Source organism: Sminthopsis crassicaudata, chromosome 4, assembly GCF_048593235.1.
Source record: "Sminthopsis crassicaudata isolate SCR6 chromosome 4, ASM4859323v1, whole genome shotgun sequence".
Classification (NCBI taxonomy): Eukaryota; Metazoa; Chordata; class Mammalia; order Dasyuromorphia; family Dasyuridae; genus Sminthopsis; species Sminthopsis crassicaudata.
In genome coordinates, this window is record NC_133620.1 from 221,899,103 (window position 1) to 221,924,590 (window position 25,488).

Sequence of the window (25,488 nt, forward strand, 5' to 3'; positions counted from 1 at the left end):
GACTACTGACAGCTGGGAACTCTCTTCTTTTGATTCTAGGAGATGACAGCCTATGACCAAATACTTAACCCAATTTTTTCAATAAGGTAATATAAATACCCCCAAAAAAAGAAAAAGAAAAGAGAAAAAAATCAGACTTCTCTGGTATGAAGAGAAGGCCAAAAGATTTTTCATATTTTGGTGGCCTGAACCCCTAAATCCTATGATGTAGAAGGGATAATTTTATTTTCATTTCACCTGCTCAGAGTTAGGAGTGATAATAATAGAAGCTACCCAAATATTAAAATAGGTCTGTGTGTGCATGCATGTACATGCATGAACATGCACACATATATCATCCAGCTTCTAAAAGACTCAATAGAAGGGGTTCATCTAGCCTTCATTCTGACTTAAAAAGATTTCATTCTCCTTGATTCATAGAGGAGTAAGGGCGTGACCTTTGTATTGAGAGAGATGAAGGGAAAAAAAAACTCTCAAATTTCCTAAGCAACCCTTTTGTGGGCCATCCAGGGAGACAGATGATGTATAGAAAACAGAGTTAAAATGGTTGACTAGCTCCAAATCACAGAGCTGGGTTGGTCCATTCTATGGCAGCAATGGCACTTCCTAGAAGCAGCAGCAAGAGAGAAGAACTTTAACAATGGCACCTAAGCATGCAGAGGACAACAGCATGAAGAACTGTCAGCCAGTGGCTCCAGAGGCTGAAGGCAGAGGCACAAGTAAGACATTCAGTGGAATATGGAAGCAGAGTTGTGATGGCCCAGAAGTACCTGGACGGTATCATCCATCTAAAGGTTCCATAGGAAATCAAGTAGGAGCTTTTCACTAATGACAAGAAAGATGCCACTGGTACTTAGACCCTTCCTCAGCTTAAACCAAAAGTTTTCCATGTCTTTGTTCCCTTGAGTCACTGTGATTCTTTTTTTTTCTTAAAGAATTGAGTTTATCTCACCCAGCCTAGAAATGTAGAGTCTACTCAAAGTCTCTGATCTGATCTGTGAAGTACTGGTTTCCAACTTGGGTTGACTCACCCTTCCTTAGGCAACTTGATAGATTTGAATTAATGTCAAATCTGGTGCCGTCACTGGATTGGCTTAGATCATGGCAACTCAGAACTCCTGAACTTAAGTGATCACCAGCTTTCTATCTCTTCTGTAGCAGGTATTTGTCTGTGGGAGTTTGTGCTCATTTGTGTATGGGGACTGAGAATTATTCATCTGTGTGATTCCTCCCTCTCCACAATTTATTGTGCTATTTTGTCTCAATGGAACACTTTGCTATTGGATTCTTGGTCCCTGCCTGATCTTTGAGTAGTGTAAGTACCTAAGAAGTACCTAAGTAAGTACCTAAGTAAGTACCTAAGAAGGATTGGAGACAAATTTCTCCCAGACAATGAACCAAAGTAATGCATGATTCATTAGTGGAGGAGAATTTGTTATTCAGTCTTTTTTCCAGTCATATCTGATCTTCATGACCCTATTTGGGGTTTTCTTGGCAAAGATACTAGAGTGATTTGTCATTTGATCATTATACTAAGGAAGAAACAGAAGCAAATAGGGTTAAGCGACTTGACCAGAGGCTAGTCTGAGACCAGATTTGAGCTCTGGAAGATGAGTCTTCCTGACTCCTGGCCTGGTACTCCATCTCCTATCCCACTTAGCTACCCAAAGGAGGGGGGAATACTTATTACATACTAAAAAGTTCTGCTGGCATCTAGTTATTTTCATCCAAAAGATTTGGGAACAGCCGGAGGGATGGGGGAATGGTTCTTCTTTCAAAGCTTACATTGCTTTAATATTTTCATTTCCCTTCTTTCAGGACTTCTTTGATCATGTGAGACCTAATTACATCTTAGAGATGATGTTATTATTCAAGAAAATTTAAGAAAATAGAGAAAATGTCTAGAGTGAATGTTTTCAATTGGCAAAAAGGAAAGGGAGACTGCTCATTCTGGCAGCACATATACTAAAATTGAAATGATATAGAGTTTAGCACTCCCCTGTGCAAGAATGACACTCAAATTCTTAAAGTATTTCATATTTTTTATAAAAATATAATAAAATATTTTTTAAAAACAATAAATTTATTTAAATTCTATCTTGACTATTTTATAGACTTTCTTTGTGCCTCAGTTAAGAGTAAGTTTCTCTTAGAATTAATTTTCAAAGAGTTGGATGAATATCTGTATCTAGGAATTATTATTTAAAAAACAAGAATTTTGTTTGAATATAGCTCTGATCTGAAAGTTTGCATCACAATCTTAAGTATGGTAGATTTTTATGTCTGATTGGGACATTCCATTCCTTATTTATATCTATTCGGGCCAGGACTAGGCTTTGAAATCTTTTTTCAACTTCAGAATACTCTTCCATTCTACCTTGACCTCAATCTAGAGAACTTACTTTTTAAATATGTTCCCTTGGTTAGCTTGTAGTTTGAATTTACTTACACAAGACATAGCTGCCTTCCCTAGAAATAAAACAGCAGAGATTGGGAGAGGAGGCTGGGGAGTTCATTAAATCAGTATCTGTGTGATGGTAGGTCTGGTTACTTGCTAATTCAGTAAATGAATTAATTCAGAAGATTCATTTTGGGAAAAGGCTATTGAATAATTTCTGAAAACCAAGCAAACAAACTCTGATTTCCTTTGATCAGAAGTTTTATAGTTTAAACTTCCTAGCATAGATTATGAACTTCACCTTCCCATGAAAGTTCTGATGACTTCTCTTCCTCTTTCTGCTCCTTCTTTTCCTCCTTCCTCTTCTTCCCTCCTTCTTTCCCCTTCTTTTATAAAACATTACTGACAATTTGTGTTTTTCACAACAGAGTTATTTCTAATGCTATTGGTTGTTGTTACTCAGTCATTGCAGTTGTGTCAGAATCTTGGTGACCCCTTTTGGGGATTTTTTTGGCAGAGATATTGAAATGCTTTGTCATTTCCTTCCTTCAGTTCATTTTACAGATGAAGAAACTGAGGCAAATGGAGTTTATGACTTACCCAGAATCATATAGCTAATAAGTGTCTGAAGCTAGATTTGATCTTGAGTCTTCCTGATTCTAAGCCTGGTCCTCTATCCATTATGCTACCTGGATAACCTTTCTAGTGATAGAAAATGCCAGTCTTAGAGTCAGGAAGTCCTGGATTCATGACCTGTATAGAACTTCTGTAACCCTCAGCAAATCATTTAAACCCTCAATGGACATACCATCCTCTCAGACTTACAGAAAAGTTGTTGATCTACATTGATGGAGTGAATTTCTACCCTGGGAGTTCTCTGTACAAATGGAATCAAAGGAAAAGAAAGGAAAGAAACAAAAAAGAAAAAATGTACCATTTCTCTCCTTTCCACTGAGATTTCCCTTGTAATAAAGAAAAAATCTGAATAATCCACTCTGATGAAGTATTCAACATTCAGTAGCGGTAGCCTCCCTCCTCTCTACTAAGAGAAAGGAAGTATATACATTATCTGTTCTCTCGGACCAAGAATGGTCACAAAAAAGAAATCAGAATTCCACCTAGCCTACTTTTAATAATGCTTTGGTCTACAAAAAAATTTAAGTTGCCAGAAGTGAAAACCAGTTCGGATTCAGATGGACAGATTGTTGTTGTTCATCCTTCTTTCTTGAAGAGGATCAATGACATTATGAAGGTAATGTCTTGAATTGCAGGTGAATTGGATTTAAGTGAGGAAGGCTGTATAGTCATCTATGTCTTTTCTCCAGAATGTCAACCCAATGGAATCAGCCTCTCCCTATAGGATGGCTGGAGTGGAACAGAACAGACTGGCGATTGTTAAAAATCGGTAATCAAACAAAAGCTTAATTTCAAAGTGAGAGAAATGATTTGCAAGTAAGAACACAAGTGCTGAGGTCCTTGTTGGGGGGGGAGGGTGGACCAACTTTAGTCAATGAGCTATAGCTCTGACTATAATAGGTACAGCAACAAGGTGACAAGTTGGATTCATAGCAGGGCTTCATGACCAGACACAATTCTTGGATTTTGCTGTGACTGATTATCCAGAGAGCAAGTTCAAAAGATTGTTGCTATGCGAAGTTCAGGGAACAGTTTCTTGCTAGTCCTTAGCTCTGGAAAACAGAGTATCTCCTAAAGAGTTACCTGAATCCAAAGGCAAGACATAGGTAGGACAACTGGAGATGACTCCAGATACAGTGGGAGACCTTAGTCTTTTTAAACTAAGGTCTTTCCCAGGTCTCAGTTTGTCTGAGGCATCACATATTCAGTGATTTAAGGCAAAAGATGGCCTAGTTTGCTTACTCCGCCCCCCCACCCACCCACCCAATCACTCTGGGACGGGAAGACTTATAGTTTCTGGCCAGAATAGAAACAATTGTTATTTATACTCATTCTAAGCCATCAAAACTGAAATAATGACCCTATAAAATGGGACCTATTATTAGCCAGAATGATTTGGGTTTAAGGCATAGTAAAGTAGCTCCATTTGAATCCCCATGGGCTTTATCCATGCTTGGTTTTCCAGAGCCTATTTCAAGAAATCATAAATGAAACTACATAGGTCATGTTATGATATGGATGATGAATCATCATCAGGGACTAGGACTGATAAATCATACAGATAAAAGGAGAACCAGGAAGGAGTTATGTCCCAAAAACCAAGAAAGGAGAGATTATCTGGGGGATTAAGAAGTCAAATGCAAAAAAGAGATCAGAGAGAATAAGGACTGGGAAGAAATCATTACATCTGGTCTTAAGGAGAGAGTTGGTAACTTTGGGGAGGGCAGTTTCAGCTAAGTGAAGATGTTAAAAAAACAAATTTCAGAAGATTGAAAATATAAAGAGAAAGAGCCACTGAAATCCACACAGGTGGATTTTTCAGAATTTGGCTGAGAAAAGAAGGAGAAATACAGGACCATAGTTACCAGAGATGGTAGAATCTTGTAAGAATTTTTGGAGGATAGAAGGGATTTGGGTATGTTTGTAGGTAGCAGAAGACTAAATATTAGAGAGATAAAGGGGATGATAATGGGGGCAGTTAATAGAAGAAATGGAATCGGGGATACACACAGGAGCTGGTGGCAGTAAGGAGAGTTGCTATCTCTTCAAAGACTAAAATAAGAGAGGAAAAAGTGGGAGATGATGTGAGGGAATGGAGAGATTTGGAGGATGGAAGAGATAATTGTTTATTGGACAACCTCAGTTTTTTGGATTAGAGTATGAAGATATCAGATGAATGTTTGGGGGGAGGAGTATCATTAGAGGCTTGAGGAGGAAAGAAAAAGTTTTGAATAGTCATTGTGGATAGTGGAATGGAAAGAAGGAAGAAAGGAAGGAGGGAGGGAAGGAAAGGAGAAATGAGAGTTTATTAAGTGCCTACTTTGTGCCATAAGCACTTTATAAATTTATCTCATTTGATTTTACAACAGACCTAGGAGGAAGGTATTTTTAGGATGGGGGGAAATGTGTATACACACACACACACACACACACACACACACACACATACACACACACACACACACACACTTTTTTACATATTTATGTTGTCTCATAAATATCAGATTCTTGAAGACAGTGTTTCATTTTTTTTCCTTTGTACCTCATTACCTAGGACAGCATCTGGCACATAGTAGGCATTTAATGAATGTCTTCATCATGGGTAATGGTGGGAAATTAGAACAATTTAACTCATTACTTTTAGCAAGATGTAATATGTAAGATGACAATCAATTAATCAGCAAACATTTATTAAGTACTAATTCATAGAGTCTTTTATATCATTAGATGAGTCAAATTGTGCTCATTTCCCATGTTCACTTAAGTGTCCCAAAGTAGACTCTAGACTCTAGAAATCACTCCACTGTCTTGACCTTAGCTACAAATTAAATATTTACTTCATATAGTGGTGCCTATATTCAAAAAGAACTACAAGCTACTCTATCATATTTTCTCTGAGATAATATTCTAAGAAACAAGGTGATATAGTGGATAGAGAACTGGTCTCAGAATCACAAAGATGTGGGTTCAAGTTTTATCTGTGACACATATTGGTTAACCTATCTGTTACAAGACACTATTCTCTTTGAGTCTCATGCAACTCTAAGACTGAGTAGGAGTGAACAATTAATTGCATTAGCAGAAGGTTCTAAATTAGAATTTCCCTACACCCATGTGATAATTGGTATGACAAAAATATAATTCCCTTTAGAGAAGCTTGAGGAAGGAATGAAATCATTGAATTAAAACAAAACAAAACAAAACAAAACAAAAACAAGTTTCCATGGACATTGCTATCTTTTCTGTTAGTCCTAACTGCCTTCACAAAGGTCACCTTTATTCACTACCTTCATCCTTTTATTCCTTTTAGAGGTTATTAGGTTTTAATTGCTGCCCTCCTGGCAATAAGCTACATAATTTCCAACAGAGTACAACATTTAGGTTTAAAGATGTGAACAATAGTTGTTCCCAGCTCCCTCAGAGGTACTCAAAGCAATAAATACCTATCAGGTAGAAGACTACTTTTATTTTATCATATGGAAAATGAGCTCAATATAGAGAATTCATAGGTGTACATAAACAATTATCGAAGCATATGCTATCGTGAAGTAGAACAAGTTTGTCCTTAGCATTTCCTCAGTTCTCCTTCCAATACTCCCAACCCTCTTCTGACCCTTTCTATTCCTTTCAAAATTACCAGCTTTGTTGTAGCCCCCCTGGATTCACAATCTTGGAGTCACTTTAGACTTCTCACTCTCATTCACTCCACGTAAAAATAAGTCATCTATTTCTGCAATATCTCTTTCAATTGTCCTCTTTTCTCCACTCACATGGCCACTGCTCTCATTCAGGATGTCATTCAATTCTTGTCTGGACTATTGCAATAGCCTCCTAATTAGTGTTTCTAATTCAGTTCTCTCTTCAGGCTGACTCAGGTCTCTTCCCATGACAGCTCATTTTTCACAAAGCTGCCAAGGTGATTTTTCCTAAACCATAGATCTGGCAATGCTACCTCTTTTTCTTAGTAAAATGCAATGGCTCCCTATTACCTCTAGGATTATATTGTAAACTCCTGTTCTTTAACACTTTTCACACTTTAATCTTTACCTGGGTCCAGTTTTTTCCATACATTCCTTCCTTTCACAAAAAACAAACTGGTTTTCTTACTGTTGTTCAAACATGGCAGCATCTCATTTCCCATCTTCATAGCTTTGTCTTAGTTGTCCCCTATGTCTAATGTGTACCACCTCCTCAACTCCAACTCTTAGAATCTCAAGTCTATTTCAAGACTTGCCTCACTTAGCAACTTCTACATGATCCCTTCAAATGCTGGTGTTTTCCTTCCAAATCATCTTGTATCTTTTTGTATATCTTTATTTATATACATATTGTTTCTTCAAGATAGATGGTAAATTCCTTGAGGGCAAGGATTGGGTCACTTTTTAATTGACTTTTTAATTCAATAGTATTTTATTTTTCCAATAACATTTAAAGAAAATTTTCAACATTAATTTTTGTAAATTTCTGAGTTCCAAATTTTTTTCTCCCTCCCTCCCTTACTGCCCCCTTCACCATGACATCAAGCAATTTGATATAGGTAATATATACAATCATTTAAATATATATTTCCATATTAGTTATTTTGTGAAAGAAAAATCAGAACAAAAGGGGAAAACCACAAGAAAGAAAAAGCAAAAAACAAACAAGGATGAGAATGCTATGCTTTGGTCCACATTCAAGTTTCCAAAGTTCTGTCTTTGGAAGCAGATGGCACTTTCCATCCCAAGTCTATTGGAATTGTCTTGGATCAATATATTACTGAGAAGAGCCAAGTCTATCATAGTTGATCATCACATAATTTTATTTTATTTTTATTTTTTTAAATTTTATAATTATAAATTTTTGACAGTATATATGCATGAGTAATTTTTTTATAACATTATCCCTTGTATTCATTTTTCCAAATTTTCCCCTCCCTCCCTCTACTCCCTCCCCTAGATGACAGGCAATCCCATACATTTTACATATGTTACAGTATAATCTAGATACAATATATGTCATCACATAATTTTATTACTCTGTACAATGATCTCCTGGCTCTGTTCACTTTACTCAGCATCAGTTCATCTAAATCTTTCCAGGCTTTTCTAAAATCAACCTGGATTTTCTCATCATTTCTTATAGAACATAATATTCCATTACCTCCATCTACCATAACTTATTTAGCCATTCTCCAACTGATGATCAGATTGGATCACTTTTATATTTGTATTCACAATGACTTGCAAAGTACTGCACACATAGTATATGCTTAATTAATTTTATTGATTGATTAAATAATATTTCTTCCTTTTAAAATTTTATTTTTGTTTTTACAGCAGACCTCAAAGACAGAGGAGAGAAGTTCATGAGGAGACACACAAGCAAGGAAGGTATGATTATTCATTCAACATTTACTAATCAATCAAGTACTTATTAAGTGCTTACTATGTGCCTGGCACTGTGCTAGGTGCTGGGACCCAAGAACAAAAGAAAAAAAATCTTAACTTGCATTCTAATGGGAAAGACAAGTACATAAAATATATTTAACATAATATATAACACAAATACTAAGTTAATAGATAACTGTGTTTATATTTGGACACACACACACAGCTCCCACGTTAACTATGAGAATCCTCTCCATGAATCAGTTCCCCCAGAGGTTGGCTGTCTCACCCCACTCAGGCCTCTAAGGGCACATATGAACAGTTGGGGTAATTCTCTAATGACATCAGCTGAAGCCCCCACTGACATGCTCCCTCCAGGTTATCAGGTGGAATCATTTAAGTCAGCCAGATTAAAGTAGTTTTTAGAAAGGAATATTTTATTAAGGAAGTATAGCAAGAAGGGGGAAACACGATAGAGAATATATGAATGAAAGTCAAAGGACAGAGAAACAAAAGTGATTTTATCATGTAGTGTGTTGCATATCACCAGACAAGAAAGAGTTCTGAGGAATTTGGAAAACAGATTTGAAGTCTGATGCAAGGGCATGAAATGTCATGGTAGGAACCTTCAATTATCCAGACATCTGTTGGCATTCTTGCTCTGCCAATAGCAGAATAGCTAATAACTTTGTTATTTGCTTGAGTGATAATTTCATCCTTTAAGAGGAACAACAAGCTGGAAGAGATTCTATTCCAAAACTGATTCTAAGATGGAGGATTTAGTTGCTAAAGTGGAAATGATGGTAATCTTGGGGGGAAGTGACCACTTCATTCTAGAGTTTGTTAAACAGGAAAAAAAAAAAAAAAGAAAAAAAAAAGAATGTGGACATCGTCTGACATGTACTTTAGATTCTGGGAAAGCAGATTTGAAAAGGTTTAGAGGAAAGATAGGTAAGATCCTATGAATTCAAATGCTTTAAAAAAGCGAATACCTAAAAATGAAATTGTGAAGATAAGAAAGGAAACAATTCCAGTGACGAGGAAAAATGGGGTTTATCTGATGAGAGTGACATAGAAGCATAAGGAACACAGCAACCAACTTAGATTAAAAAAAATAAAATTAAATTAAAAAAAGCCAGATAACAGAGGTTAGTGTGTGTCATTGCCCTATAAAAATAATGTCAGGAAAATGTAAACTCAGAATGAGCTCTATTGAGGAAACCTACAAAAAAAGAAAAAAACAATGTTTCAAAACAACTTAGTGGGGATAAAGAACAAGAAGCTCAAAGAAAGGAATAAGATCATTATTTGAAAAGGGTGGAAATAAAAACTGATAATGAGAAGAAGTCAGATCTTTGTTCATCTTTGACTTTAATTCTGTTTTCCCTCAAAGGAGAATGACCCTCACATTGTTAATGACAGAGAAAAAATTAATTTTAAGGGAGTTGATATACAAAATAAGAAATTGTAATGAAGTACCCAGCTGATCTCAATAAATTCAAGTCATCTGGTCTCTAAATAAACTGTATTCCTGAAGAAAACTGGCAGACATGATTGCTGAGCCATCATCAATGATGTTTGAAATCATAGGAAACAGGAAAAATACTTAATCATGGGAGGAACATAAGTGAAAGGCAGAGATGCTCACAATCCCCTCAGAAGAGGGACGAGATGTAGCTGCCTCATTCTAGGAGAATGGGACAGAGAATATTTGCTACATTGAGATTTTATAAAATAAAAAAAGGGAAGAAAGAACAGAGAAGAATAGAAGCTATAAAATTATAGGCCACTGAACTTGACCTTTAATCCTGGGAAAAATTCTAGAATGGATAAAGAGATGATTGACAAATACCTAGAAAGGGAAACAATGATTATAAAAATCCAGTGTGGCTTTGTCAAAAACAGGATTAACTTCTCTTCTTATTTATAGGCTTGTTAAACTAGTAAATAAGAGGGACACTATGGATATAGCTCACTTAGATTATGGAAAAACTTTTGACAGTAGAAAAGATATATGTATTAAATAATGACAAAATGAGTTGGATTTAGAACTGGTTAGATTGCTGGACTCAAAGAATAGTTTTGAATCATTGAATGCAAATATGTCAAGAGGTATCCAGTGGAGTATCCCAGGATTCTACACTTGGCCCTATGTTATAAAGCATTTGTTTTTTTTAATCTAAGTCTTGGATATAGACATGGATAGTATACTTATCAAATTTATAGATGACTCAAGGTTGGCAGTGATTGCTAATGTAATGAATGAGAGTCAGAATTCAAAAGGATTTGGCAGGATTGGAATGAATCTAATAAGATGAAATTCAATAGGAATAAATATAAATTCCTTCAACTGAGTATAAAAATTCAATTTCACAAGTTTAATATGATGGAAATATGAGGAGAATTCTAAAATGGATCTGGGAGTTTTGTTATTTAATTATGTCTGACTCTTCAAGGTCCCATGGACATGGGAGTTTTCTTAGCAATGATACTGGAATGGTTTACCATTTCCTTCTCCAATGTGTCATTTTACAGATGAAAAACTGAAGCAAATAGGGGTTAAGTGATTTGTCCAGGGTCACACAGTTTGTAAGTGTTGAACTACATTCGAATTCGTTGCTGATTCAAGGCCCAGTGTTCTATCTACTGTACCATTTAGATGCCTTGAGGGTAATGGGGGTTTTAGTAGAATACAAGCTAAAAATGAGACAGCAGTATGGCTTACAGCAACGTTAATGTGTCAATCAATTAATATTATGTCAGGCACTCTGCTAAATGCTGGGAATACAAAAACAAACAAACAACAACAAAAAGACATTCCTTATCCTCAAGGAGTTTCCAACTCAATGTAGAGAACAACATGCAAAGAAATATCTACAGAGTAAGCTATGATAAATTTAAATTTAAAAATTTAGCATAAATACTAGAATGATTACCAGAGAAAAGACACTAGAATTAAAAGGAATCAGGGAAGGGTTCCTCTAGAAGGTAGGATACAAAAAGGGGCATCACTTCCAGATATTGGAAGGTAATAATCTCATTTTACTATGCCCTCATCAGTCCTCATTTAAAGTATTGTGACCATTTCTGGGTACCACAGTTTAAGAAAGACATTCATAAATTGCCCAGAGGAGGGCAACCAGATTGAGAAAGGGCCTTGAATCCATGCTGTATGAGGATTGCTTGAAGGGACTGGTCATGATTACCCCTGAGAAGAGTGGGAAGGGCAATATTCAATTATCTGAAGGACTGTCCTATAGAAGAGGGACTAATTTAATTCTGTTTGGATTCAGAGGACAGAATCCCCCCATTGGCAATGGGAGAATTGAGGGGGAGTTTCAAAGAGCGGAATTTAGGCTTGATGTCAGGAAAAATTTCATAACAACTGGAGCTTTTCAAAAATGGAATAAGCTTCTTTAAGAGGTGGTCTGTCCTGCCTTCTGCTTGATCTTCAAGTAGAGGTTGTACCATCATTTAAAGAGTATGTGTTAAGTATAGACCTTAATGCTAGCATCCTGGTAATTTAGCTTGGATGTTGTAATTTAAATGTAGTACTTACAAGTCACTAAATAAGCAACAAAAGGAAGTCTATCTTGCTCTATCCCAACAAAGATATGCAATAAGGATCCCATGGCACTTAGCTTTATGACCCTTCCTAGTCTCTATATGGAAAGACCCAGAAGGACCAGGGATCCTGAGGGGGTTCTTCAGAAATCCGAGTTGCAGGTGCTCAGACTCCATATGCCTTTTTATGCCTTTAGGTGGTCAGGAAATTTCATCAAATGCTATATTGGTCTCTAAACTGTGAATAGCTAGAGCCGACAAAGCCGGCCTATAGTCAGGTTTTTAGAGATCAAATATCGGTTTAATTAATCACTTTCAGAGTGAGGAATACAGTTTGCAAATTAGAAGCTTTGCAAGTAGGAGACCCTGTCTGTTGCATTAAAGGCAGAGATTTTATATACAAATCACAAATTGGAAGGGAGGGCGAAATTGGAAAGGCAGGAAATCATTTTCAGGACCTGTATAGTTTCCCATGGCAAGTCTATGAGTGTAGTACAATATGGGTATTTTCCAGTCCTGTGGGAACAGTTCTTAAGTGATTATTTCAAATACCAAAGATTGTTACTTTAAGGGAGACAGGACTAGAATTTTGTGATGGAAACAGGTTCTGTAGTCTTTGATTCTCTTCACTTAACATACACAAGAGATTATTTCAAGTTGCATTGTAAGACTGACTCCCAAGTCAGATTCTGCCGGAAAAAATGGTAGCTCTGAAAAATCTAAATTATTAGTATATTCATTATATGTATCAGATCAATAATTATGAAAATCATAATAATTTTCTTCATAAAAATTTGGAACACAAAGTTTTTGCAAAGGCAAATGTTGAAAATTATCATTGCATGTATTTTGAAAAATAAAAAGCTATTATCACAAAAAAATTTATTTTCTTCATACAAACAAGCAAGGATCAATCCAGTCTAAAGAAAAAACTTTCCTTTTAGCTAAGATTAAAAGGAGAAACAGTGAAAGAGTTAGGATCCTGACAAACTAGAGATTAGTCTGAATCTAATAAGATGAAATTCAATAGGAATAAATGTAAAATATTTCACTTGGATACAGGAGGGGAAAAAGGAGAATCCTTATTTTATCATAGTAAGTTATAGATGAGATTCTTTCAGTGTATGATTTGGACCAGATGGACAATAATATCCTTTATAACTCTGAAATTCTGAGATTGTGCCCTGAAGTTGGTTGTTCTGATTATTGGTGAGGATATAATTCACATCAAGGATAAACTTGTCAAAATATTTGCAGGGGGATACCCTGTTTTCCAAAGCTAAAGTCTAGTAAGCAGTCTGTGACCTAGGCTTGGCAGAGCAATAATCCTTTGCACTCTGGATAATATTACCCTCTGGCAAAGTATATTGCTTGGACCAGTACCAGGTGTTCATTGGCGGATTTAGTTCCCCTTATTTCCCGGGGCTGCCCATCACATGTTCATAATCCGTGTTCCTTGTCATTCACAGGTATTACACTACTATTCTTGTCACAGAACTCTTTGCCCCACAGGGTGGCCATGACCCACAAAACTTGGTTCAATGATTGTTCCCATGGATCCAAGTTCATCTATATTGTCCCAAAAAGTGCTAACCATGAAAATTATCTCAAGTCTGAGAATGTGTTGTGGTATATAAGAGTCTCCAGTCTTTGCGGTCTTAAGCTTTTCTTTTTAGAAGGTGGTCTTTGGCTTGCAAGTGTTGTTTTCCTTACTCCAAAATTAATCAAGCTTCTGATTGTGTTCTAAGTGTCCTGTTTTTAGGCTGCTTTGTGTGGATCTGGCCACTCACAAATTAAAGGCTGGTTCCAAGCCAGTCAACAAATTATTAGATAAAGGAAATGGGACAGAATTGAAATTAGACTGCAATGAGAACTTAATATGAAGATGGGTCAAGTTGACTAATAATTCCTGAAAATTATTAATGAGAACTATTAATGAACTGAATTTTAGGGCAAGAAGCAATGAAATGAAGGTGTATATAAGTTAAGAGTTTGGGCTTTTGTGAATAGAATCAGACATCTCTCATAAAGCTGGCCAGACAAATTCCCACAATGGCGATGTCTCGGAAAGCAGTAGGATGATTTGGGTATTTTCACTCTTTTTCTACCCTTCCCAAAAATGCAAAAAAGAGGCAGATTATGTACCACAGTCCAAATAATTGGATCTTAATGTTATAAAAATTATGATTTGACTCAAAGGGAGATCTCCCAGATTCTCTGAATCAGAGTTATCTTATGAAAGAAATATTTACCTTGTGTTGGTATAAGTAAAAGAGTAGAGGAAAGAAGGAAGGAAGGAAGGAAAGGTAGTGGGGAAGGAAAAAAAGGAAAAAAAAAAGAGGCCAAGTAGGGAGAAAGAAAGGTAAAGGGAAGGAAGACAAGTAATGAAAGAAAAAAAAAAAGAAAGGAAAGGAAGGGATATAAGGAGGCAAGAGAAAGGAGAGAAGGAAAAGAAGGAAAAAAAACAGGGAAGGGCAAGGGAATAGGTAGAAAGGAGGAAGACAGGGACAGAAGGAAGGAAGAACTGGTGTGTGTGTGTGTGTGTGTGTGTGTGTGTGTGTGTGTGTGTGTGTGTGTGTTTTTAAGAAAATTATGGAGACCTACCAATCCCAAGGAATCTGCTGGATGGGAAGGAAATCTTGAGCTTGTTTTGGAACCACTGACAAAAAAGAAACTATTACTCAAAGAAACAGAGTTACCTTACTCTTGTGCTAGAGAAGTCTTGGGAGAAGTGAGACATTCTTGGAGGGGGTAGAGTTTTGAGCTTGGTTGCTCTGCCCGAAGGGTAGGTGCTGTCATTTTAGCAATAACTAGAGTAAGATGGCTTCCATCTCCTCCTCTAGCCTCCATCTCCTCCTCTAGCCTCCATCTCCTCCTGCTTCATCCATCTCTGAAAAGAGTGTCTGAGGCTAATGATTAGAGAGATATCTGCACATCCATTGTTGAACTTTCTATCTGAGAGAACTGATACCAGATGGTGATTGTGCCTATCTCTCATCCTCCCATCCCTGTCCAAGAGAGCTTATATTAAATCCAAAGCTCAGTAATTCTTAGTAATTCATTTACATTTGTGTTCAATTAGTCTTGAAAGCAGGCATAAAATAAGTGAGGTCAAATACAGGACTTTCTGGTGTTTCATTATCAAAGAAAGGAATTCAAACAAAGGAAGAAATATAGTAAGCTATATACATTCAAAATATGACTGATAAAGTAGACTGTCAGAAATTATCAGGATCTCTAAATGAAAAAGAATCTTCTTGGTTTATATTCCATAACTTCCCTAAATCAGGAAAGAGATTAAATGAATCTAGTCACCCTAGACAAAAAACTGAGCTATGAATAAACAATTTTAAATAGTAGAAGGTTTAATGAATAATAAAAATAATAAATGAAAGAGCTTCCTCAAGTTTATTCCTCCTCTCTTGTTCTCTGCACATGCTCAAGAGATATCCTGCTCCATGAAGCAAAAAACAGTGAGCAGAAAGGAGAGATAGAACACAGCAAAAAAGAATGGCTCTGTTCACTTGAGAATAGAAACTAGAGAGAAGGAGTGGATAGTTTTACTCTTTAGTCAAATACCTTTATAACCCCAGATATCACTATAAAACACACACAGACACACACAGACACAGACACACACACCAATATACCTGTGTAAGATTACCACTGAAAACAAGCATGTATTATTTGTTAATATAAAGTGGATAAGTGATTCTATGTTTTCTGTATAGCTCAATATTGAAAAGAAGTCCTGACATCACCAAGTCTCCACTGACAAAATCTGAGCAACTTCTGAGAATAGATGACCACGATTTCAGCATGAGACCTGGCTTTGGAGGTATGAAATGGGTACCTTTGTTGTTTCTTTGCTATTTGTCTGCCATTGGTGAAAAGTTAGCAAAACTTTGTCAAGGGGGCACCTAGGTAGTTGATAGAACTTTGGCTCTAGAATCACTGAATTTAAATCCATGACACTACCTGTGTGACCCTGTGCAAGTCACTTAATCCCTGATTGCCTCTAAACAAACAAAAGAACTATGTCATGAAGTTTTTTCTTTTCAAATTATACTTTTTGTTTGGATTTGGTGAGCCAGCCAAGTAAGCACGAATCTAATGAGTATCTGTTGAGTAGCATCACTATGTTAAAAAATCATGATTTTAGTCACATAAAGCATGTATTTTCAGAAAGGGATATCGTGGAGCTCAGTGCTCACTCCACCACTCTCTGGATTGGCATAGTTTTCTTTTTTAAAAAATTAGTTTTATTTATTTAAATATTTCCCGATTACAATGTAACTTTTTTAAGCAATCTTTTTTTTTTATTTTGAGTTCCAATTTCTCCCTTCTTCTTGCTCCTCATCCCTCCTTGAAAAGGCAAGATTTTGATTTTGATTTACATGTGTAGTATGCAAAACATATTTCTACATTAGCTATGTTGCAAAAGAAAACAAAAAAAGAACAATAAAGCTATATTTTTCAAAATGTATTCTTTAATCTGCATTCATATTTCATCAGTTCTCCTTCTGGAGATAGATTACATCATAGGTCCTTTGGAATTGTCTTGGCTCACTGTATTGATCAGAGTAGATGAGTCTGTCACAGTGTGTACTACATTCTCCTAGTTCTTCTCACTTCCCTTTGCATGAGTTCATAGAAGTCTCCCCAAGTTTTTCTGAAACCATTTTGCTCATCATTTCTTGTATGTATAGCAATATTCCTTCACAATTACATATCACAATTTGTTTAGTCAGTTCCCCATGTGATAGGCAATCTCTCAATTTCCAATTCTTTGCCACCACAAAAAGAGTTGTTATAAATATTTTTGTACAAATAGATCCTTTTCTCTTTCATTGGATCTCTTTGGAATATAGACATAATAATGGCATTTCTGAGTCAAAGAGTATATACAGCTTCAAAGGCCTTTGGGAATCTGTACAGTTTTCCTTCCACCCTTACTCTTGATAATGACTTCTAAATATTGATAAAGCATCACAGCCTACTATGTGATCAGGAAAGAATAATTGGACAAGTATAACAGAAAATATTCCAATGGCAAGTAGAAGAAAAAAGATCTTGCTATAAGGTCTATAGACTACTGGCAGGTAGTCTGGTACTGTGGAAGGGGCACTGGTTGTGGACTGAGAAGACCTGTTTTCAAATTTCCTTCCCTACTTCCCCTTCTCCCCTTCTCTCACTTCCCTGGACCTTAATTTTCTCATCTATAAAATAAAAGAGGCTGAATTAGATGGCTGCTAAAGACCTTTTTAGCTTTAAATCTATGATCCTATAAAGATATCCTTCTACATCTGAGAGCCTGAAACAGAAGTTGTTTTTGCATAATTGAGGATAGAGTCTGATGTGCTTGGTTTAATTAAATGGAGGGGTGGAGGTAGTAGAGCCCCACAGTAAAGTTTTTTCAGTTCAGGCTGTATAACCTGCTGAATACTTTCTCCTCGTCACCAGATGATTTCAACCAAGGTAAATTGTCTTACTTTGCCATTTGGTTCAGATCAGAGGCAGGTAGGTGGTGAAATGGATAGTGCACTGAGTTTGGAGTCAAAAAAGATAAGAGTTCAAATGTGGTCTCAGACGCTTATGAGCTGAGTAACCTTGGATCTCAGTTTGCCTCAGTTTCCTCATTTGTAAAATGAGCTGGAGGAGGAAATGGCAAACCACTTTAGTATCTTTGCCAAAAAAAAAAACCAAAAACAAACAAACAAACAAAAAACAACCCAAATGGGGTCACAAAGAATTGGATTGAATAACAACAACTGGTTCAGGTCTTTCTGTTTCTTCAAAGGAGAATTTAAGGTCCCATCTTTGTCCTTTGGGAGTTCTAATTATTAGCACTCACAGTCATTTATATTACTTTTATATTATTATATTATATTACTACCCTCTAAGGGTTGTAACTTAAGGAGAAACTTAAAGGAGGAAACTTATGTAAATACATTCTTACTGACTATATTTGTTAGAGGCTCTATAGTCCAAGAGGCAAAGAAAATGAAATAGCTCCAAACTTGACCAGCTGGCTAAGTGAGTTAGTTAATTATCCCTCACTTCAATTTCATCCTACATTCTTCAGAAAGATTTAAAAAATACCTTAGACTTAAGAGAAGAATTTACCTAGTAAATGATGTAAATCTTGATAAGATCCTACTCACACAGTCTCCAATGGGCTTACCCAGTGGACTGTTGGTCATTTACTAGAAGTGCTATCCTTTCATGGCTAGGTTGGACTATTAGTTCCTGATGTGTAAGAATTGTATTATGAGATCATGAATTTAGAGATGGATGTCAAATATAATACTACGAAATGTTAACCGTCTGAGGCTAAATTTGAACTCAGGTCATTCTGGCTCCAGATCCTGTTGTTCTATCCCCTGCACCATCTAGCTGCCACAGTTGCTTCCTCTAATTGCAAACTTAACACATTATTGCTGTGATCACAGTCTTACATGGAACTGTGCAACCTGAAAATTCAGGACCACTTGAATAAGAAAAATAATTTGGGTAAAAGACATAGCTTTCATTTTCCAGGCTCTGACCATAACTGTTCTTACTTGGAAAAAACAAAACAAAACAGAAAGCCTGAGTTCAAATCCAGCCTCAGACATGTAACACTTCCTAGCTGTGTGACCCTGGGCAAGTCACTTAACACTAATTACCTCAGCAAAATAAAACAAAACAGTATACTACTAATTTCATTTTGGCCCATCAAAGCACTCAGGTTCTAAGGAAATTGCTCATGTTCATTTTTGGGGGGGTGGGAGTAGATACTTGCTAACAAAAGAATATCTGACATCATCATCATCATCCACTTTCCAGGTCCTGCCATTCCTGTTGGTGTAGACGTGCAAGTCGAAAGTCTGGATAGCATCTCAGAGGTTGATATGGTAAGTACCATTCTGACAACAAAGAGAATTTGAGAATCAAGGCAAAAGCAATTTGTTATTCACGTGTTAATATGGTATCAGAAAGTTTCTTCAATTAGTTGATTTCTCACTAGTTTCTGTGATTGGCCCTGGAAATGCTCTGTGTCCTGGGTCCTCTTTTCCTTCTATGCTACTTCATTTGGTGATCTCCTTAGCTTCCCCATTCAATTATCATCCCCTGTGCTGATGATTCTCAAATCTGATTATCAGGGATTAACCATCTTATTGACCTTCAGTCTCACATTTCCAACTGCCTATTGGACATCTTGAATTAGATGACTCATAGGCATCTTAAATTTAGCATGTCTAAAACTGAACCCATTATTTTTTTCCCCTAAACCCTCCCTTTTCCCTAACTTCTTTTTTATAGTTGAGAGCACCACCATTTCCCAGTGACCCATGCCCACAGCCTAAGTGCATTCAGTGACAATGTTCCTTGCTGTTCCTTGAACACAACATTCCCTTTCCCAATTCTGGGCATTTTTACTGGCTATCCCCCATGACTGGATTTCTCTTCCTTCTACCTCATCATTTCTACATCTTAGCTTCCCTGGCTCTTTTCAAGTCCCTAAAAATTCACCTTCTACAAGAACCTTTTCCTTATACCCTTTAATGCTAGTGCCCTTTTTCTGTTGATCATCTCCAAATTATTCCATATTCTGCTTGTTTGTATAAACTATTTGCCTATTGTTTTCCCCCATTAACTTAGAAATTCTTTAAGTATGGGGGCTATTGTTTGGCTTCCTTTTATCCTCAGTGTTTCGCGGTTGGATAATAAATGTTTATTGATTGGCTGACAAAATATAACAGTTCCCCCATTCAACAACAGCAGCAGCAATCCAGGAGAGAACATGCTGAGTAGAACTACTTGAAGTCAACTCAATCCTCTGGAGTAAAAAGGAAGGACTAAGTCCCTGTGGATGGTACCAGAGGGGGAGAAGCAAAGAACCTGTCAGGGGAACTATAACTAGGGTGTGGCAATCAGTACTTTGCCTCAAAAAAGTAAAATTTTGAGGGCATTGACTTGTTGTCCTTTAATAGGTAGGATTTCCTTTCAAATCCTCCCCTCTGTTGAATTCTCCTATTCTTAAGGGCATTTCTCACACCATACATTAACTCAGTTTTCTAATCTTGCTATTTCTTCCTCCACAACGTCTCTTGAATCCAATCTCATCTCCTTATTCATAAAACCTTCCTATTAGTTCAGGCCCTTCATCACCTCTTTCTTAAATTATTGCAATACTCTACTAATTTGTTTTCCTGCCTCAAGTCTCTCCCCCATTCCAATCACCTCCCATATCTCTTCCAAAATGATTCTCCGTGAGTATATACTGACCATGTCTTTGTCTTACTTTATAAATTCTAGAATCATTTGATTCTATAATTCTGAAAGCCCTTCACAACTTGGCCCCAATGTATTTTTCTAGTCTCATTACTCATTATCCAATCTTTCATACTCTATTCTGTAGCCAAATGAATCACCTCTGAATTTCTCATTCTGTATCCAGTCTCTGTGACTTTTCATCGATGTTCCCTTCCCCCCCCCCCCTGCCCCCGACCTGGAATTCATTCCCTCTTCACTTTTGGTCAGGGGTGTGCAGAAATCAGCTGGAAATAGCTGCAAGTGCTGAGTAAAATTTCACTGTGAATATTATCACTGAAAATTAGAAATAAATGACAAATCAGGTCTTGGTTTATTGTTTTGTTGATTGTGTGGTACATTTGGTTATTTGTTTTTCTGGAAAATTGACTGTTAAATCATTGACTAGCATATTCCTTTCTCTGCCCCAAATATCACTTTCTACATAAAGCCTTTCTTGATGCTCCTCAGTTTCTCCTCCTCCTTGATTACCCTGTTTTTATTTTATATATGTTTACATAGACAGATTTTCCCTTAATAGAATATATGTTCCTCAAAGCAATATTGTTTCAGTCTTTGTCTCTGAATCCTCAGTACCTAGCTGGAATGTTTCTTGATTTATTTATTGATTGACTGAGGGTGAAATACTTGAAGTTAGGACCTGCTTACAAAAAATAGTTAAAATGGATAATGCCCAGAGGCAGCTAGTTGGTACAGTAAATAGAGCACTATCCCTGAAGTCAGGAAGATCTGAGTTCAAATTTGGCCTCAGATACTTAACACTTCCTAACTGTGTGACCCTGGACAAGTCATTTAATCCCAATTGCCTTAGCAAAAAAAAAAAAAAGACGCTCCCCCCCCCAGATAAATTTTTTTTCAAGGTATTACTTCCCTACCCACCCCAACAGCATTGGAAAGTGCATTTTGTCCTGTTTGCCAAAGGTAAAATATTGTTTCTGTCTTTTCTTGTCAGTACACAGAAGCAGGGCAAAAATATCGTAATTGGATCCATATCCTGAGAGGTAGGCATACGAAGACATGAAGTTTCCTGCCAGACAGCAAACAACAATCAGAAAAGGGTTTAGGCTGAACTTGGCTTGAGGTGTGAAATGACAGTTCAATTCGCACAGAGATAAAAAGAGCACAGGATCACAGAGCAAGGATGATTGAATTCTGTACCCACAGGACACTCTTTGTGGTATCTGTTGGTAATATATATTTTTTAATCATTAGAATTGTAAAAGAGGGATAATAACAATAGCACATAGAGATGCATCCTTTTTCAAACCTTGAAGGACTATAAAAAGGTTAGATATTACAATTAGAGGTCATCTAGTTATAGAACCAGGGGCTAACTGACATAGTGGAAAAAGTACCACACCTGAAGTCAGGAAAATTCAAATGTGGCCTCAGACACTTAATAGCTGTTTGCTCCTGGGCAAATCACTTCACCTTGCTTGCCTCAGTTTCCTGATTTGTAAAATGATCTGGAGAAGGAAATAGCAAATCATTCCAATATCTTTGCCAAGAAAACCCCAAAAGTCAAGTATAGAGTCATACATGACTGAAATAATTTAAAAAAACAACTACAACCATAACCACCATCACAATAACAACAGCCCTAAGCTTCATGATGAAGCTTGACCACAGGGTCCCTGATAGAGTAGCTACTTGTATCAGGGACCCTGTGGTCAATTGACATTCACGGGCCAGGCAATTTAAAAATGCTTCCAATTTCGGTGGACTACATGTATTATGCTAGAGCATTTATTAAGCAATTATTATGTACCAGGCTCTGTGTTAGGTGTTGGGATCAAAATATAAGTAAGAAAGAGAGTCTCTGCCCTCAAAGAGATTATATTCTAATGGGGAACACATAAAGGAGAACAAGAGAAAGGGGAATGACATACTAGTATGCCAAAACCCTTCCATAATACCTCTAAGGCTCAGTTGTGATTTTTGTGCAAGTAGCTTCTATTTTTATTACAAGTAGCTTAATCTCCCTAACTGAGAAGGATTTGCAAAAGAATATGCACAAGGTTTGTATACTACCTGAACCTATTTGGGTACATGCTGTTGAGGGGGCAAGGTAAACCATCAACCAGGTTTGTTAAGAGTCCTATTTTCTGTGAGCATCTCAGGTGAATGAATACCTTCAGTAGGTGCTTTAGAAGGACAGTGGGGTGAACTCACAGACCAACCAGTGGTAGTAGACTAGATAAACCATTACATCTCCTGTCTCATATAGACTCCTCCAAAATACCAGGTAGTCATAATAAGAGTTTTGGACATATTTACAGAGGTTCACCATTATGTTGTTTTGGCCGAAAGAAGACATTTCCCATCATGATTTTGTGGGAAAATCACAGGTGAACAAAGGTGCAGACTGCCCACACAGGCCTTTACATGCTGTGTATCTCTCATCCCCAAATTCACTACACATCATCCATGCAACATTTTGACACCATCACTTTCTCCCAAGATCATGTGTGCTCATGGAACACTTTAGTGGTCCTCAGGTCTTGCTTCACTCTTGCTAAATGCCAAATTCCTCTTCTGTTGTTATTTGTATGTCAAGAATGTCAAGATGATATTCTTTAACTCTTCTAGAAATATGTCAATTTGTTGGCCATTGGATAAGGAAGGATTTCACATTTGGAATAACAATTGTCAAATTAAAATCTGTTGACTCTTTAACTGATTCTTAGTGTCTTCTTTCCTACCAATACTACTGTCATTGAAAAAGGGGAAGGAAGTAGCACAGGAACGAGAGCCTGGGTATAGGAGTAAGCCATCCTCAGTCCCACAAGCTCCCTCCTATGTGTGTTGAGCTACCAGCAGATGGTCTTGGAGAATGGTGGAAGGAATGCTACAACTCTAATAATAACCAAATAACCAAAGAGAGAAGTTGAGATGAGTATATTGCTCAAATATTGTATACTGGTATAAATATTTTACCTGGACTAATTCATCATTGATAGGTATGATTGATCTACTAAGACAAGTAAAATAGAATCATAGATTTAGAACTAAAAGGGGCTTTAGGGATTACCTAATTCACTCCCCTTCATTTTATGGAATAGTAAAGTCCCTTTTCCAAGATTACACAAAGTAGCAAAGACAGGATTCAAATCCAGGTCCTCACTCACCAAAACCAGTTCTCATTCTATTATACCATGCCTGGGGTGATAGCATAAGATTATAGATGTACAGCTTGAAAGAACTTGAGAGTCAGTTGACTAGGATTTATTAAGTGCCTGATATTTAGAGTCCAGCAAGCTTAGGCATTTTATTCATTTGATATATTATAATGGATTTCCTATGGGTTAGATTAGATGCATACTGAGGTTCCTCTCAACTTGCAAATTTTGTTATTCTCCATTGCTTATTTCTTCCCAAGTCAATAAATCCATCACCTGGCAAATTTGAATTGAAAGGATGATGTTCAAAGACTTCTCCTACTTCTATAGGAAACCTATTATTGAATTGTCTAATAGAGGAACACTGCCTAAAATGTAGAGAGAGGTCTAATGAATAGTCTGTCCATCCAAGTCAGGTGTGTTAAAGGCTATCTTGCTTTGAACTGTGTGGAAGCCCTGGGAGTGGGGATTCATAATTAGTTTAACTAGACTAGAAGTCCCAGGAGCTCTTCAGCCTTGCAAAAGGCTATAGGAAACTCCCAGTGCTGATGGCAGAGTAGAGTTACTACCTCCACTTGCTTCCAGAATCACTGGTTTGCTTTCTGCAAATAGATACACTCTGGGAGAGTATGTGGAAGTCTGCAACAATGAGGTCTCTGTGGAACAAATCCAAAGATTTATAAGGTAACGAAGTTCAGGCAATTTCTCTGCAGCAGAAAGGCAACGAGCCTGGGTGTAAGGCAATATTGTTCAGCTTCTAGTCCCTTGGGGAAAAAGGGACCAATTAGTAGGTCTCAATGAGTAGGGCTCAAGTAAGAAATTATTCCAGGGAAAGAAAATGTGGTTCAATTTGTGAACCAAATCCTAATCTAAGTGAGCGGAAGTTATGTTGTCAAACTAGAGTTTTCTTTTCTTTTCTTTTTTTTTTTTTTGTTTGTTTTTTTTCTTGTTTTTTTTTAATTAATTTTATAATTATAATTTTTTGACAGTATATATATGCATGAGTAATTTTTTTATAACATTATCCCTTGTATTCACTTTTCCAAATTTTCCCCTCCCTCTACGCCCTCCCCTAGATCACAGGCAATCCCATACATTTTACATGTGTTACAGTATAACCTAGATACAATATATGTGTGTAAATCCAATTTTCTTGTTGCACATTAAGTATTGGATTCCGAAGGTATAAGTAACCTGGGTAGATAAACAGTAGTGCTAATATTTTACATTCACTTTCCAGTGTTCCTTCTCTGGGTGTAGTTGTTTCTGTCCATCATTGATCAGCTGGAAGTGAGTTGGATCTTCTTTATGTTGAAGATTTCCACTTCCATCAGAATACATCTTCATACAGTATTGTTGTTGAAATGTATAGTGATCTTCTGGTTCTGCTCATTTCGCTCAGCATCAGTTCATGCAAGTCTCTCCAAGCCTTTCTGAATTCATCCTGCGGTCATTTCTTACAGAGCAATAATATTCCATAACCTTCATATACCATAATTTACCCAACCATTCTCCAATTGACGGACATCCATTCATTTTCCAGTTTCTAGCCACTATGAAAAGAGCTGCCACAAACATTTTGGCACACACAGGTCCCTTTCCCCTCCTCAGTATTTCTTTGGGATATAAGCCCAGTAGTAGCACTGCTGGATCAAAGGGTATGCACATTTTGATAACTTTTTGGGCATAGTTCCAAATTGCTCTCCAGAATGGCCGGATTCTTTCACAGCTCCACCAACAATGTATTAGTGTCCCAGTTTTCCCACATCCCCTCCAACATTCATCATTATTTGTTTCTGTCATCTTAGCCAATCTGACAGGTATGTAATGGTATCTCAGAGTTGTCTTAATTTGCATTTCTCTGAACACTTTCATATGAGTGGATATAATTTCAATTTCATCATCTGAGAATTGTCTGTTCATATCCTTTGACCATTTATCAATTGGAGAATGGTTTGATTTCTTATAAATTAGGATCAGTTCTCTATATATTTTGGAAATGAGACCTTTGTTAGAACCTTTAACTGTAAAAATATTTTCCCAATTTGTTACTTCCCTTCTAATCTTGTTTGCATTAGTATTGTTT

The 25,488-nt window shown here is 36.8% G+C and overlaps 1 protein-coding gene and 1 non-coding gene across 2 annotated transcripts in view; both read left to right on the forward strand.

Annotated features, from left to right (window-relative positions):
- The first annotated feature begins 1,941 nt into the window (after positions 1–1,941).
- Positions 1,942–2,044, forward strand: LOC141541993 (U6 spliceosomal RNA). The gene has a single exon (XR_012482002.1). It is a non-coding gene; the product is annotated as a U6 spliceosomal RNA (small nuclear RNA).
- Positions 2,045–8,352: 6,308 nt separating this feature from the next.
- Positions 8,353–25,488, forward strand: part of LOC141566159 (gamma-aminobutyric acid receptor subunit rho-1) — a 50,585-nt gene continuing 33,449 nt past the window's right edge. The window contains exons 1-3 of the mRNA XM_074310308.1: positions 8,353–8,406; positions 15,699–15,805; positions 18,796–18,863. Of these exons, the coding sequence (XP_074166409.1) occupies positions 15,787–15,805; positions 18,796–18,863 (87 nt within the window). The 5' untranslated portion in view covers positions 8,353–8,406; positions 15,699–15,786. The remainder of the gene's footprint in view (positions 8,407–15,698; positions 15,806–18,795; positions 18,864–25,488) is intronic.